This window comes from Pituophis catenifer, unplaced genomic scaffold, assembly GCF_029215685.1.
Source record: "Pituophis catenifer annectens isolate HBS135680 unplaced genomic scaffold, rPitCat1.0.hap2 SCAF_9, whole genome shotgun sequence".
Taxonomy (NCBI): domain Eukaryota; kingdom Metazoa; phylum Chordata; class Lepidosauria; order Squamata; family Colubridae; genus Pituophis; species Pituophis catenifer.
Window position 1 is genome coordinate 189034 of NW_027256889.1, and position 13061 is coordinate 202094.

At 57.4% G+C, this 13061-nt stretch overlaps 2 protein-coding genes across 7 annotated transcripts in view; both read right to left on the minus strand.

Moving 5' to 3' along the window:
• Positions 1-342: 342 nt before the first annotated feature.
• On the minus strand, positions 343-6924 carry SHKBP1 (SH3KBP1 binding protein 1). 6 transcript variants are annotated; one of them, XM_070949273.1, is made up of 18 exons: positions 6194-6916; positions 6053-6106; positions 5927-5972; positions 5741-5814; positions 5586-5644; positions 5370-5453; positions 5136-5291; positions 4785-4875; positions 4484-4674; positions 3894-4009; positions 2993-3146; positions 2790-2906; positions 2444-2614; positions 2193-2345; positions 2013-2109; positions 1595-1773; positions 1247-1376; positions 343-1038 (listed from the first exon to the last, which is right to left on the minus strand). In XM_070949273.1, exons 1-18 carry the CDS (start codon positions 6259-6261, stop codon positions 765-767), a joined length of 2214 nt encoding a protein of 737 aa, XP_070805374.1. In that variant the 5' UTR covers positions 6262-6916; the 3' UTR covers positions 343-764. The 6 variants fall into 6 exon arrangements, with proteins under 6 accessions (XP_070805374.1, XP_070805377.1, XP_070805375.1 ...); XM_070949276.1 differs by having other exon boundaries at positions 2993-3080; positions 6194-6915; XM_070949274.1 differs by having other exon boundaries at positions 1253-1376; positions 6194-6915.
• Positions 6925-7365: 441 nt separating this feature from the next.
• Positions 7366-13061, minus strand: part of SPTBN4 (spectrin beta, non-erythrocytic 4) — a 37337-nt gene continuing 31641 nt past the window's right edge. The window contains 8 exon segments of the mRNA XM_070949766.1: positions 7366-9447; positions 9536-9578; positions 9706-9879; positions 11348-11460; positions 11462-11632; positions 11739-11808; positions 12131-12693; positions 12803-12999. Of these exon segments, the coding sequence (XP_070805867.1) occupies positions 9286-9447; positions 9536-9578; positions 9706-9879; positions 11348-11460; positions 11462-11632; positions 11739-11808; positions 12131-12693; positions 12803-12999 (1493 nt within the window). The 3' untranslated portion in view covers positions 7366-9285.

Consider the following 13061-nt stretch of genomic DNA (forward strand, 5'->3'; position numbering starts at 1 on the left):
TGGTCACACAAATCCAGCAGTGGAGAGGTGGGTGAGATCCTCAGCTCCCTTCCCATCCAAATTCAGGATCCTCCAAAGACCTCCAAGGCCTCCATCTACCACAGGGAGGGATTCTTTCTGTCCCACCCCCAAAGTGGGACACAAAGTGGTCCTTGCTAGACCCTAACCCTAACCATTTGCTGTCCCTCCAGTCAAGGCAGGGAGCTGGCTCTGCCCTGCAGAGCTCCTGGCTCTCACCCCCCTGCCCCTCAGATCTGCTTGGCCAAAACCAGCACTTGGACGCCAACCTACAAGATCCTGGAAAGGTTTGCCCTCCAGCAAATCCCAGGAAGACTCCAGAGGTTCTGTGAACATCTTTCCACATATATTTATTGCTGCTTATCTATCAGAGAAAGGGAAGAGAAACCAGTCAGCCAAGGCAGTTGAAGAGGGGTGGGGTATATTGCTCATAAGTATCTTTGGCTTTTCACAAACAGGAGGGAGGGGGCAGCCTCGCAGAGGCCACGTGTTACCACCTAATCCAGTCTGCTCTTGCACACCAGAGAGAAGAAAAAAAGGACCCTGCCAGAGGACTAAGGCCCCGAGAGCCTTGGAAAGGGCTTGGGACAGAGTTCCCAGGTGAGGAGCCCTGAAGGAGGTGGGGTGGGCAGCTCTGTGGCAGGCTCTACTCCATTGAGCTCCAGGCCATGGGAGTTGCAAGAGGTGGGATGCAGCAGCAGCAGGGGTTCCCGCTGGCTCTCTTGCTCCCCAAGAACAGCCAGAGGTCAGAAAGAAGTTTCACTGAGTGGCACTTTGGATGGGGCTAGGGGGAGGGTGGGCTCCAGGGGAGCAGGATGGGGACTGGGCGATCTTTGGCTCAGAAGGCTAGCAGAGAGCCCTCCCCGAGAGTGGCTGATCCACTGGCCCTTGGCGGATTGGTCCAAGAAGTTCCTGCTCAGTTGTTGTCGGTGGCAGTCTCCTTGCTGGAAGTCCAACCTGGCTGGAGAGGCTTTCAATGGCTTCTCACAGGTCCCATCGACGTCTCGGTTTTGGGGGCGGCTAGGAGAACCACAACCTTGTTACGTGCTGTCTATGGGGAAGAGAAGAGCTCTATCCCATTGAGGAACACTTAAGGCCAGCCAAGGGCAGGGAAGGTGGGGATTTGGCAAGTCAGTTCTCTTTCCTTGCAGACTTGCACATCTGGAGTTGCTGGTGGGTTCCCTTTCAATTACCTGCCCCCATCGGCTACGCAGGCACCTGGGCCCACCTGTACCTGATGCCAGAAGTACTGGAGAGAGTGAAAGACCCCGTAGGACTCGTTTCCAGGGTGTGGGTAAGGGCCAGGTCACACTGCCCCAACTCAGACAGCAGCTCTTCTTCTGCGAGGCCACCACAATCTGCAGGACAGGAGGAGGAGGAGGAGGAGGAGGAGGAGGAGGAGGAGGAGGAAGGGCAGTAGCAGAGATTAGTCTGCCGAGAGACCCAGAAACAACACAGTGAACAGCAGAAGGCAGCGGGAACGCATTCTCTGGGCGGGGGCAGTCTACCCATGCCCACTGCAGAGCCCCTGGCTGCCCCCTGGGCTACCCTTCCCAGCCAAGCCCAACCCTTGCACCTGGGGGTTGATCCCCCATCTCCATCGCTGTGGTGAGGTCCCACATCTGGAGGCTGCCATTGCTGTGGCCGGTAAAGAGGTAGCGGCGCGGACGGGAACCAATGCGGCTGGAGCCCTCGCACTCCTGGACCAGGAAGGCTGTGATGGATGAGCCATCAACTGAGCACACCTGGCATATCCTGCAGGGAAGAGAGAGGCAAAAATTGGGGTAAAAATTTGGTAAGAGACTTCCCTCCCCAGGAAACACAACACCCCCCACCCCCCCCGGTGAAGCTGGGTGTGGTACCGACCACCTTTGGTCTGCCGAAAGGCAAGAGCAGGGCTAAATTTAAGAAGACCGGCCAGCTGCCTCCGGCTTCACCCACTGGAGCTTGGCCTCAAGCATAGCCGCCTGCTAGCCTGACCGCTGCAGACCCACCTCTTCCCAGTAGAGGAGAGGCGCACGTATAGCTTGCTGGCATCTGGAACCACCTTCTGGAGGAACACTTGTTGGTCATCGCGCTCGCCAAAAGGCCCTGCATGGGAGAGAGAAGGAAGCACGGGGGGTCCCAGGGCCCAGATCTCACAGGCCCCACCCTTGCACCCCAGATGTCCCTACCAATGTCTGTGCCTGCACTGCAGCCCCCCTGCCCGTCCACCGAGTCCAGGGCCAGAATCTTGAAGGAAGCCAACGGGGTGGAGCCTGGCTGTGTAGAAATCATCCCACGGAATCGAGTCACCGTCCATGTCCGTACGTGGCTATCAGCACAGACTGGGGGTGGAGGGAAGCAGGCAGAAAAAATGAGGGGAGGGAGGGAGAGGACCCTTGGCTGGCCTCACCCATCTGCCCCTCCTCCTCAAAGCCAGTACCTGAGATAAGGTGCTTCTCTGACAGCATCACCTTGGTGACAGGGCTACGATGAACAGCAAAGGTCTGGAAGAGCTGGGGTCCCGAGCCCACTGTCTCTGGGTGCTGGACAATCACTCGTACCATCCCTGAACTGGTGCCATAGGCAATTTCAATCCAATTTCCATTGTGGCCTATACACAGGAGCAGAGGGCTGGAGGCAAGCAAACCTGCCCCAGCCGAGAAAGGCCAGCCCCAGCTCCAGCCCAGGAAGGGAGGCAAAGCATAGCCGGGATTTGGGAAAGTCTGGGCAGGTGACCCAGGCTCCTGTGCCCAATTCTGCCCGGGAGGGGGGGCGGGCGGGCTTACTGCTCTTGGGTGTGAGGTGGACACTGAGGGCAGTGACCGCATCCTCTGCAGGGTCACGGTACAGCTCGGTCACCAGGAGGTCATTGTCCTTCATGCGCAGAGGGAACTTCTGAACATCTGTGGGGAAGCAGCTGGCAGGTGAGAAGGGCAGCTGGCAGGACAAAGTCAACATAGCCTTGCTGGGACAGCTGGCCGTAACTCACCAACATAATGGATGGAGCCATTGTGGCAGCCCAGGAGCAAGAAGGAGCCCGCAGCATCATGGCTGTTGATGGGAACCACATCTTGAGTCTGGGGAGGTGGAGGAACTGGTGAGGACAGGAAGATCAGAGAGCCGGAGCTCACAGCCTCTGAGATCTAGAAAATTACCTGTTATGAGAATCCAGGCGGATCCTGAACTGAGAACCCCATCAGCTGAGATAAACAGGAAACACTTCAAGGAACCAAAGACTTTTCATGGATGTTTTAAATGAAGGGAGCTGCACTAGTGCTGAAGCTGTTCCACAAAGAGGGCAAAATGCCACCCACCAGCCCCAACTGGGACCCAACCTCCTTATTCCACCCAGCAACTCGGATGAAATGCAGTCAGACCACACCCAGGGAGTGTGAATAAGTTTAAACCTTCACGACCAGATGAATTACAGGAACTGGCAAACAACCTGTTCAAAACTTTGTTATGATCTTTGGAAAATCATGAAGCGCTGATTAAGAATCAGAGAAGTGGAGTCAAGTAACTTTTGTCCCCATCTTCAAAAGTGGGGGGGGGGGGAGCTGCCAAGTATAGTGCAATATTAATGCAGTATCAGGGGTTTTCAATTCAATTGTGTAGAATGTGAAGAATGTGTGTTTGTTTTATTTTTTTATAATTTTCTTATGTATGATGTACACTGAAGATAGCATTTAATTTTGTTGTACGAGATGCAATGACAGTAAAGTAAACTTAAACTTAGTTTAGCTGCCACAGGTCAGACTCAAAGATCTCAACAGCAGCACCCCCACCTCCCAGCTGTATTAACCCCAAATCTGCAGCTATTATACAACTCCTTGTAACAAGCCAACCTCCAATGCTTCTAGGAATCCTCCTTCCCCGAGCTGTTTCATTACCTGCCAATGTTTGGTGACTGCGTTCCAGACGCCAATCTTGCCCGTGTGGCTGGTGGCAATAAGCTGGCTGCCAACAAAGAAGAGACCTTCTAGGGGGACCCCTAAACAGAACACTCCTACAGAACAAAAGAAGCAACTGGGATAAGAGCAGGAGAGGCTGCAAGATTGGGCCCATGAGACTCCTGAACCAAGGAGAGGTTGAACCCCGCAGAGCAGGAGGCCAAGTGGAATGCCTGCTCCTCTCCACCCAACTCGTCTCTGAAAATACAAGTGAAGACAGCGTTGAGGCCCCCCATCTATGGGTTCTCCTCATCTTCTTCAAAAGCCCTCCCCAGCCATCTGGGAGCGCAAGACTCAACAACCAGAGCCAGCTGGATTTTGGGGACAGGTTTGAGACATTCACACAAGATCAAAGGGGGAGGTTCCTGGCAGCTACCTGTCAACTTGCCTTATTCTGATCCCACTGCCCAGAAGAACAAACTTTTACCTCAGCCCAGGCAAAGCCAGGATCCAGGAAATTAGTTGGCCTCCCCATACCCAAGAGGCATTTTAGATTGCTAAGGACACGTGGGGGGGGGGTAGTTTCTCACCAATCTCACTGCCGTTCCCGTCAGGCTGAAGGGCCCATAGAAGGATTTCGCTGCAGGAGGCAGCAGCCACCATTTTGTCACTATCACCCAGGGACCCACCAAGCACCCGGGCATTTAATGCCACGTGCTCGATTACCCAGTCCAGCCGGGGGCTACAGAAAGCCAGCTGCCAGCCAGAGGTCTCCTTCATCCTACAGAGTGAGAAATTAGTCAGGAAGCAGAGGGAGACCAGTCTCTTCCCATTCACACACACAACACACATACACCCCGCTGAGGATTCAGCTGCACCCCTTACACTTACTTGTAGCAGATAAGGAAGTGAACGTAAGCCAGAGCGACCCAGTTATGATGGCCACAGATAAGACGAACCATACCTGGATCATTTGTGGCTCCTAAAGGGAATGTGCAATGCAGATGCGCTGCACCTCATTTCCAAAATCCAGAGAGCATTTCCCACAAGCCACAAGTCACCCTCCATGCCTTAAGCATCCCAGCTTCTTCCATTGTTAAGACCAAACTACAAGCCGTATCAACCGAGCTGCAGGGCTGCAGAACCAGACAGCAGAGCCATTGCAGCAATAGTACAGCCGCACCCCAGGCTCTCTCTTCCACCTCCCAGGTCTGCTTCCACCTTTCCCTTCCTGACACCCACCGGCTGCCATGTTCCTCTCTTCCATTCTCCCCAGAAGCCCTCCGATGCCAAGGTTGGGAGGCATGGTGTTGCTCCGGCGCACCAGGGGGTTGCCTGGCCGGGCAGCCAACTGTCCCCCTGTGATGCTGTGACGGTTCCACCGCTTGGCAGGAAACACTGCAGGAAAGGAGAGTGAGAGCTGACTGGGTTGCAGGGAGACGGCTGCAGCCCATATCTCCAGTGGCTGAGCCCTACCAGAAGGGGGGGGCAGGTAACCCTCGAACAGGACGCTCCCGCAAGAGGACTGCTCCAGTTCCTTGTGCAACTGCAGGCGGCGAACTGTGGAGAAGAGAGCAAGGCAGAGAGGCCAGGTGAGTCCCTGAGGCTGGGAGTGGGGGAGGGGGGTCCACAAGACTCGTCTTTGGGGGCCCAGGATGGCTCCTCAGGAGCCGCCGCCGCCCCACAACGTACTGAGAGGCGTGATTCCGTAGAACTGGGCTTCATGCAGCAGCAGCGAGAGGTCGCTCCCCCTGTGGAGCAGAAAAGGCGGAGAAACCGGTGCGGCGGCGGCGGCCCCAGCGCCCCTCGCGTCATCCCGCCCCCTCCCGAAGCAGCTGGGCGCCTACCTGAAATCCAGCTCTTTGCAACGGAGGAAGTTGAGGATGGGGGCGAAGAGGCCGGGGTCCCGGTCGATGAAGATCTGGGGGAAGGGAAAGGCAAGGCAGGGCAGGGCAGGTCGCGGCTGGGCAGCGGCCGAGGGCCCGGGGAGGCGCCGGTCCCCCGCAGTAGCGGGGTGGGGGAGGCTCACTTACGGCGCCGGTCTCGTCCCGTAGCGAGGAGATGCGGCCGCTGAGCAGGCTGCGGGCGAGAGAGGCGGTGAGGGGCGGCCAGGCAGGCGGGGGAGAGGAGAGCCCCGCCCGCCGCCCCCTCCCAGGCACCTGGAGAAGAAGGAGTCCGGCACCCAGGCGAGCGTCTGGCGGGAGGTGCAGAACCTGCGGGCGGAGAGAGGAGGCGAGTGAAGAGGGCAGGAGCCCCGGCCAGACCCATCCCTCCCCCCCCCCGGGGCCGCGGCCACTCGCCTGCGGCCGCCCACGTTGAGTTGCACCAGGTCGGCCCCGCCGGGCGCCGGACCGCCGCTCGCCGCCATCCTGCTCGCCAGGCCGCTTCCGGATCCGCCCGATTGGCCACGGACCTTCAGTCGGCCATTGGCTTCCCTGGACGCCCGACGGCCACGCCCTCCTCTGGGGCTTCCCGATTGGCCGAGTCTCCCGGGGGCCGATGGGAGTCGTAGTCCTGCCGCCTCTGCCGGGCTTCGGTGGCGCCGCCGCTGCGGGTTTTCGAGACCGGGCCCCCTTTCCCGTCGGTGGGGTTGCTCCCGGCACTTGCCTGCAGGGGGGGCTTCTGGGGGAGCAAGCGGCACCCTCCCGCTTCAGGCGGCATGATCAAGGGGGGGGGTCTCGAGGAATGCAAACCGGGGCCCCGTCGCGAGGGATGAGTTCAGCCCGTTAGAAGCAGCCGTTGGCCGGGCGGGAAAGGTCGCGACTCCCCAGAAGGGAGGAGCAGCTCCTTTGACTCCTCCTCGGTGATTTTTGACAGCCTGTCCCGTTCCCAGACGGCACCTGCTTATCAAGCCCGCCGACGAATTTCCACACGTTAAACTCTTAACTAATGGAAGCCCGCCCCTTCCTAGCAGTAGGCCAGCCCTGCTTTGTCGACACTATTCCCCGCTTGGATCCCGTCTGTCTCTACAGGATGAATGTTAATAGTTGACTCGCGGGACGCAACCTAGGCAGCCAAAAGCCAGATGCCTCCCGAGATACACGCAAGGAAACGGCCAGAGCAAGTTTTAGAAAGCGGAAGCGCCTGGAAACGCCGTGGCCTTAGCCTGCAGGTGGGCAGTTTATACTGGAAATCGATACCCCCCCTCAAAAGAACGGGATTCGACCGCCCCGTTTCCCATCATTGGCGAAGGGCTTGTGCTTTCCCCACTGCTGCAGCCGGAGGCGCGGCTGAATAAATCTCATCGTTTCTGTGCAAGGGATCCGAAGAAGACGAGCTGCTCTTTGGATGCTTGAGCCAAAGTTTGCCCATCCAGTCGAGGGCACCTTCCCAAAGTGACTGCAAAAATCTGTCGGAAGCTTGGTTGACCCCACCTTTTGATCTCATATGACTAGGATTTAAAATGTTTGCAAACTGGTCTCTGAAAAACCCATGTCCAGATTTACAATTAGAGAAAAGATGTGACCCCCAATTGTTCATATTTTGATTGATCCTTTATACTAGTCAAAAAAAAAAGCAGTTACAGTTCTGAACCAGGAAAGCTCCCTGACAAGCTGTGCCCACCCCATCCAGGGTGAAGCATTGTGGAAACTACATCAGGCCCAGAAGAGGCTGGATTTGGCCCCAACTCAGGCAGTGTGTCACACAACCACAGGAAGCAGTAACTGACCTACTAGCCTCTTGACCCCTTAGCTGAAGGATGCTCCCGAGGGAGACAGGTGCCTTGGGAAAAGACAATTGAGCCACACAGCAGCTAAACTGGTTTCTTCTGGGCTCAGCACACACACTTTGATTCCAAATCCTTCTTTGCCTGTTCTTCTGTACGTGTACATCCACATTAGCATGTCATGAAAGGAAGTGGAGTTTCAAATTGAGCTACTGAATGTGGGTTCCCTGCGCTTTGTGTGATTCCACCCAGGCCCACAGCCACGATCTCTTCCTGCTTCCTCAAGCACGGAAGGGAGGGGGGGCACATTCTGGACTATGCAGAGAAAAGGACTGGCATGCATGATGACTCCATGGCCAGAGGGACAGGCATTTCTACTTCTCCTTCAGAGCAGCCTCCCTCCCCACTCCCTTGCTGCAGTGGAGGGAGTCAGGAACTGGGCAGCCCTTGGACACTTGGCATTGGAGGCAGGCTTGAGAGTCGGGTGGTCCCATGCAAGCTCTCACTGCTCCGCTGGGAGGGGCTACGCTGAGTCTGGTTCTCCCGTTGTGTTATTGCATATAAATACACCTGGGTGAGCCCCTCCCTCCCTCCCTCCCTCCCAGCAGGAGCGGGGATGTGAATATGGCTTGTTCACAAGGACAAGGGGCCTTCCCACACATTGGGGCCGCTGCCTACCCTCCGCTTTGGCCACCTTCATCCTGGAAAGCAGGAAGACCCAGGAGCCCAAGCACGGTGCTGAAGGGGCGGTTGACAAGCAAAGCAGGAGACTTCTCAAAGACACTGGCTGAAGTTCTGGAGGGTCAGCTGGAAGAGCATCTGCCCTTCAACCCCTCCAGGCCATCTTTGTGGGGGTTCATCCCAGGGATTTACCCAGCATGCGTCTAAGCACATCATTGAAAGGGGAGGGAGGCAAAGGCAATTGGCTGGAGAGCAGACATGGAAGTCCTCTCCCAGGCAGGCTGAAGGCGGCAACTGAACCCCAAAGAGCAGCTCTTTCGTCCAGGGCTGTGTGGGTGCCGATATTCTCGCAAGTGACCTTTGTGGGGGTGGGGGTAAGGAGACTCACACAGAGAAGGGCCTGCAGCAAGCCCCGAGAACCAACCAACCACACACACAGACACACACACACACCATCCTTGGCACCCACAGTAGCACCATTTCTGGGAGATGTAAAGCTGCAAGGAAGACAAGGGGGTGCTCCACATGGCCCCTCAGCCTCTGGGATCTCTTCTGTCATCACTTGGCTTCCTCCCTGCTGGCTGCTCTCCAGTGCTTGTCAACTGGCGGGACTCCTTTGGGGAGCTGCAGTAATTCCACTGAACAGAGGAGCGAAAGGAACCTTGTGGACCGGATCCTTCTGTCCGGCTGCCAGGACATGGACAGAAAAGGAACTGGGGGGTGGGGGGAGCCCAGGGGCACCTGGTCTCCTGTTGCCATTCATTGGGAAGCAAACCTCTGTCCCCAGGCTGAGGGTGCCTCTCAGCTCCTAGCAGTTAGAAAAGATGGGGCAGGCAGAAGCTCTTTGTCCAGCCACACAGGTCCAGCATCTGCCTCACAGAGAAGTCATGCCCCACCCTTGTCTCTCCTTCTTGGCAGCCTCAGAGCTCCTGTTGGGTGGCCTCTCAGCCACCCCCGAGTCTTCTCCACACCCCCAGACTACGTTGGCCGGCCAGCCTGCCTGTCCTTCCCAGCCCCAGGGGTGGGGGGTGGGGGGCAGCTGTCTCATTTCTTCCTGCCAGACGTGCTGGCCCTTCTGTCTGTGTCCCGCTTGGGGAGGCCTTCGTCTGTGGAGGAGGTGGTGAGCAGTGCCTGGCCCCAGCGGGTGATCTCCGCATGCTCCGCAATGGACGAACTCAGAGCCGTCAGCCAGGTCTTCATGTCCTCCTGAAGGAAGGAGGGAAGAGTTCTTACAGGTCTGAGAGAGGTGGGGAGTGTCCCACTGTGCCCTGGGATGTGTGGAGAAAGACCATACCTCATCCTTGGCTTGCAGGAGGAATTCGGCCCCGTCGTTAGTTCTGCAGGGGAGAATCCCATCAACAGGGAGCAGCTTTGGGCCCCTCCTGGCAACCCTGCCTGTCCCTCCAAGAGGCCTGCATACTTGGCTCCGACACTACCACACCCTCCCCCCGGGAGGAGGCTCACTTGATCTTCAGCACGTTCTTCTTCTTCTTGTAGTCGTTGGCCACCTCCGCGGTGCCAGTCTGCAGGCTCAGCAGAGGCTCGCTGCTGTGGGTGCTCCCAGATTCCCGGCCCTTGGAGTCCTTGTAGAAGCCCAACTCCCCTTTGCTGAGGACGCAGTAAAGGTTGATCCAAGATCTACCAGTAGGGGAGGGGGGACAGAAACTCTCTCAGGATCCATCCATCCTCCCAGCAGCTCCCTTGCTTTCCATTGGAAATTGGTTCCAATCCTGTCCCAGGGCATTTACATTTGGGAGAGGCCGAGTCTCCCCCATGAAGTCTCCTCTCCCTCAATACAGGTGGGCTTGGGACAGGGGTGAAATGCTCCCAGTTCAGACCAGATCGCCCGATCTGGTAGCGATGGAGGCGGGTAGCAAAAATCCCTGCCTCCCTCTTTTAAAAACCCTCTGACGATCAGGCAACTCAGCTGGGATCATCAGAGCCTTTTGAAAGCATTTTTTTACAACCTCTTCGCTGAAGAGGTTATAGAAAAAATGGTTTTAAAAGTAAAAAAAAAAAAAGGCCACGCCCACCATCACATTACCCCCCCCAAGCCACACCCACAGAACCGGTAGTAACAAATTTTAGATTTCACCATTGGCTTGGGGTCCATTCCGGTGGGGTCTGGACAGCATTCTCTGGATGGCTCTTTCCTTGGGGCAGGGCAGCCAAGGAGCTGATTTATGTGGGGCATGTAGAGCCCTCCAGCCAGGGACAGACTAGGATTGCTTGAGGTGACGGGGGTGGGGGTGGGGAGAGGAGGTCAGCTGTGGGGAGGGGGAGGGAATGGCAGAAAACAGGGGGCTCTTCACCTTGGCCAGGGGAGGATTTGAAACGGAGGCTGTTTGCACAAGGCAGGAGAAACTTGAGGTATTCACCTAACAACCAAGATAACCATCGCTGTCTGGCTACATGTTTCACTTAACAACCGCTTCAGTTAGGGATGGAAATTCCACTTCCAAATAAAGTCCCAGCCTATACTTCTGCCTCTCTCACCTCAGCTGTCATTCTCATGGCTTCCTCCGATTCCCAAAGCATTTTGAACAGAGTCCCCGAGATTGTATTCTCCAACTGTGGGGACTTCAGTTCCCAGAATTCTCAGATTGCTCCACTGAGGAATTCTGGGACTTTCTATCATTGTGTGAACCTGGTTAGGAAAGGCTACCCTTGGCGCCCAGCCGTGGAAGCCTCTTGCCTCTCTTGGAATTTCACCCTCAGACCCTAATTTCACCTTCGCACACCCTAATCTTTGCCAGGATCTGAGCCGTTTAAACAACAATTCCTTTAAATCAGGATGTTGTGGCATACTTAGCACTCTGTTTTAGTACAGAACCCCAAACTCAGGTGTGCTCATAGCAGCTCAGAGGAAAACGCCTTTCCAGAACTCCAAGTCTCAGGGACGATGAACTCCTCCCACTGACTAGCTCGCCCAGCCCAGTTGCCTGCTGTCTCTGGCCACCCAAATGCTCTGGCCCCATAACCAGGCCTCCCTCTTGAGTGAGTGGCAGCTGCCAGCTGTTGCTCCATAGGATCTGGCTGCAGAACTGGGCTACATTCCTCCCCAAGCAGCAGTCTTGTTGCCCTCTCCCGCCCTCCCCCGCCTCACCTGTTGGTGGCTTTCTTGTTTGGCCCCTCCAGCTCGAGCTTGCGGAGAAGGTAGCCCTCCTGCTGGATGGTATGTGTGGGGGGCGGCGGGGGTGGGGCACTGCTCTGGGCAGGGGGCCGAACGAGAACGCCGGGCTTCACCTGGTGGCGCGTTGGAATCTTTGGGACGGGGCCTCCGTCGAGGTTTGGGTCTGTCGCGGGCACGGGGCCGGTCCGGCCGTGGCATCCTCTCTGGGAGCACATCGAGGCCATTGGGAAGGCGGGCAGGAGACTCTCTTTCCCGAGGCTACAGGGGAGAAAGGCCCACGGACAGCCAAAAAGAAAGGAGGGACCCACGGACTGCATGCTGGGGACTCCGGGGCCCACCCAGCCAGGAGAGGAAGGATACTCACCGTGGTAGGGGCCAGCACCCCTGATTCCTTCTCCTGAAGCTGTTCCACAATGTCAGCCAGGGTGGCTTTGCTGTGGACAAGAGAGGGAGGATCAGGCCAGAAGCGGGCAGTGGCCAGCCTAGCAGAGTTGCGTGGCCAAGGAGGAACTGGGCAGTTTGGAGGAGAGGGCTGCCCACAGTTCTCTTTCTGAGTGCCCAAGGAACTCACCGCCTCAGAAATGGTACCAGTTCATCCCTCTTTTATTGCCGGATTAGCCTTTCCCCTGACTGAAATTGCAGCCAAAGAAGGGCTAACCCTTGGGCACAGAGTCCCCAGGTAGAAGTCCCGCACATGGGAAGAGGCAAGCTGCGGCTTCCCTTCTCACGCTTGTCATCTGAGGCACCAGCACCTACCCTCCTGCTTTGGGGTCCATTTGGGGAGCCTCCTGCTCGCTGGATTCCCGCCGCTCTGCCCTCCGGTCTCGTCTCTCCCTCTTGCGCTCGGCTGGTTCATGCCGGGGTGCATCCTGCTCGGTGGACTCGTGCCGTTCCAGCGGGTGCCGGGGTTCCTGGCGCTCCCGGTGCCTATCTGACCGGCTTACTTTGGCCTCCCCCTGTTCTAGAAAGGACCCTGGAGCTCGGCTCAGGGTACCCACTCTGAGGGCTTCCTCCACAGCCGCGGTGGCCTCACCTACTTTCTCTTGGGCTTTGGCTTCTACTGCAGCCCCCAGGCCCTCTTGCAGGTGGTCAATCTTGGGCTGCAGCCGCTCCGGTTTCAGCCCTTGCCGGACGTAGGCCATCTTGGCCTCAGTGGGCTCTGGCTCCAGTCCGTTGAGCAGCGCATGGGCCTTCTCGAAGAGCGGCTGGCACAGGAGGGAGGCGCCCTTGTTGCTCAGCTCAGCAGGGTCCGGGAAGATCTTTCGGCCCAAAAGAGGAGTGGGGGGCTGCTTGCTCTGCTCGGCCTTCAGTTTCTCAATCTAAGGGGCAACCGAGGCAAGAGAGAGGAAAGTGAGTGTCTTGTGCGCCCACCACCCTGAGCCCACCTCCCAGCCTCCCAGGGTGAGGGGCCTGAGTCTGGGCTCCTACAGTGGTGAGACGTCTCAGGGAGCTGAAGCGCTCCTCCCAAGCGGCAGCAGCTTTCCGGAAGGCTTCATGGCGCCGGATGAGCTGCTCCACTTCATCCACGCTGTTGCCCAGCTCCCGGCTCCTCAGCAGGGGCTCCTGGGCGGTCAGCCAGGCATCCGCCACAACGGCCTCCTGGGCAAACTGGTGCACCTCCAGCACTGCCAAGGAGGGAGGAACAGCTCTCAGCAAAGGCTCCTCTGGACGTGCCCGGCCTCCTTCA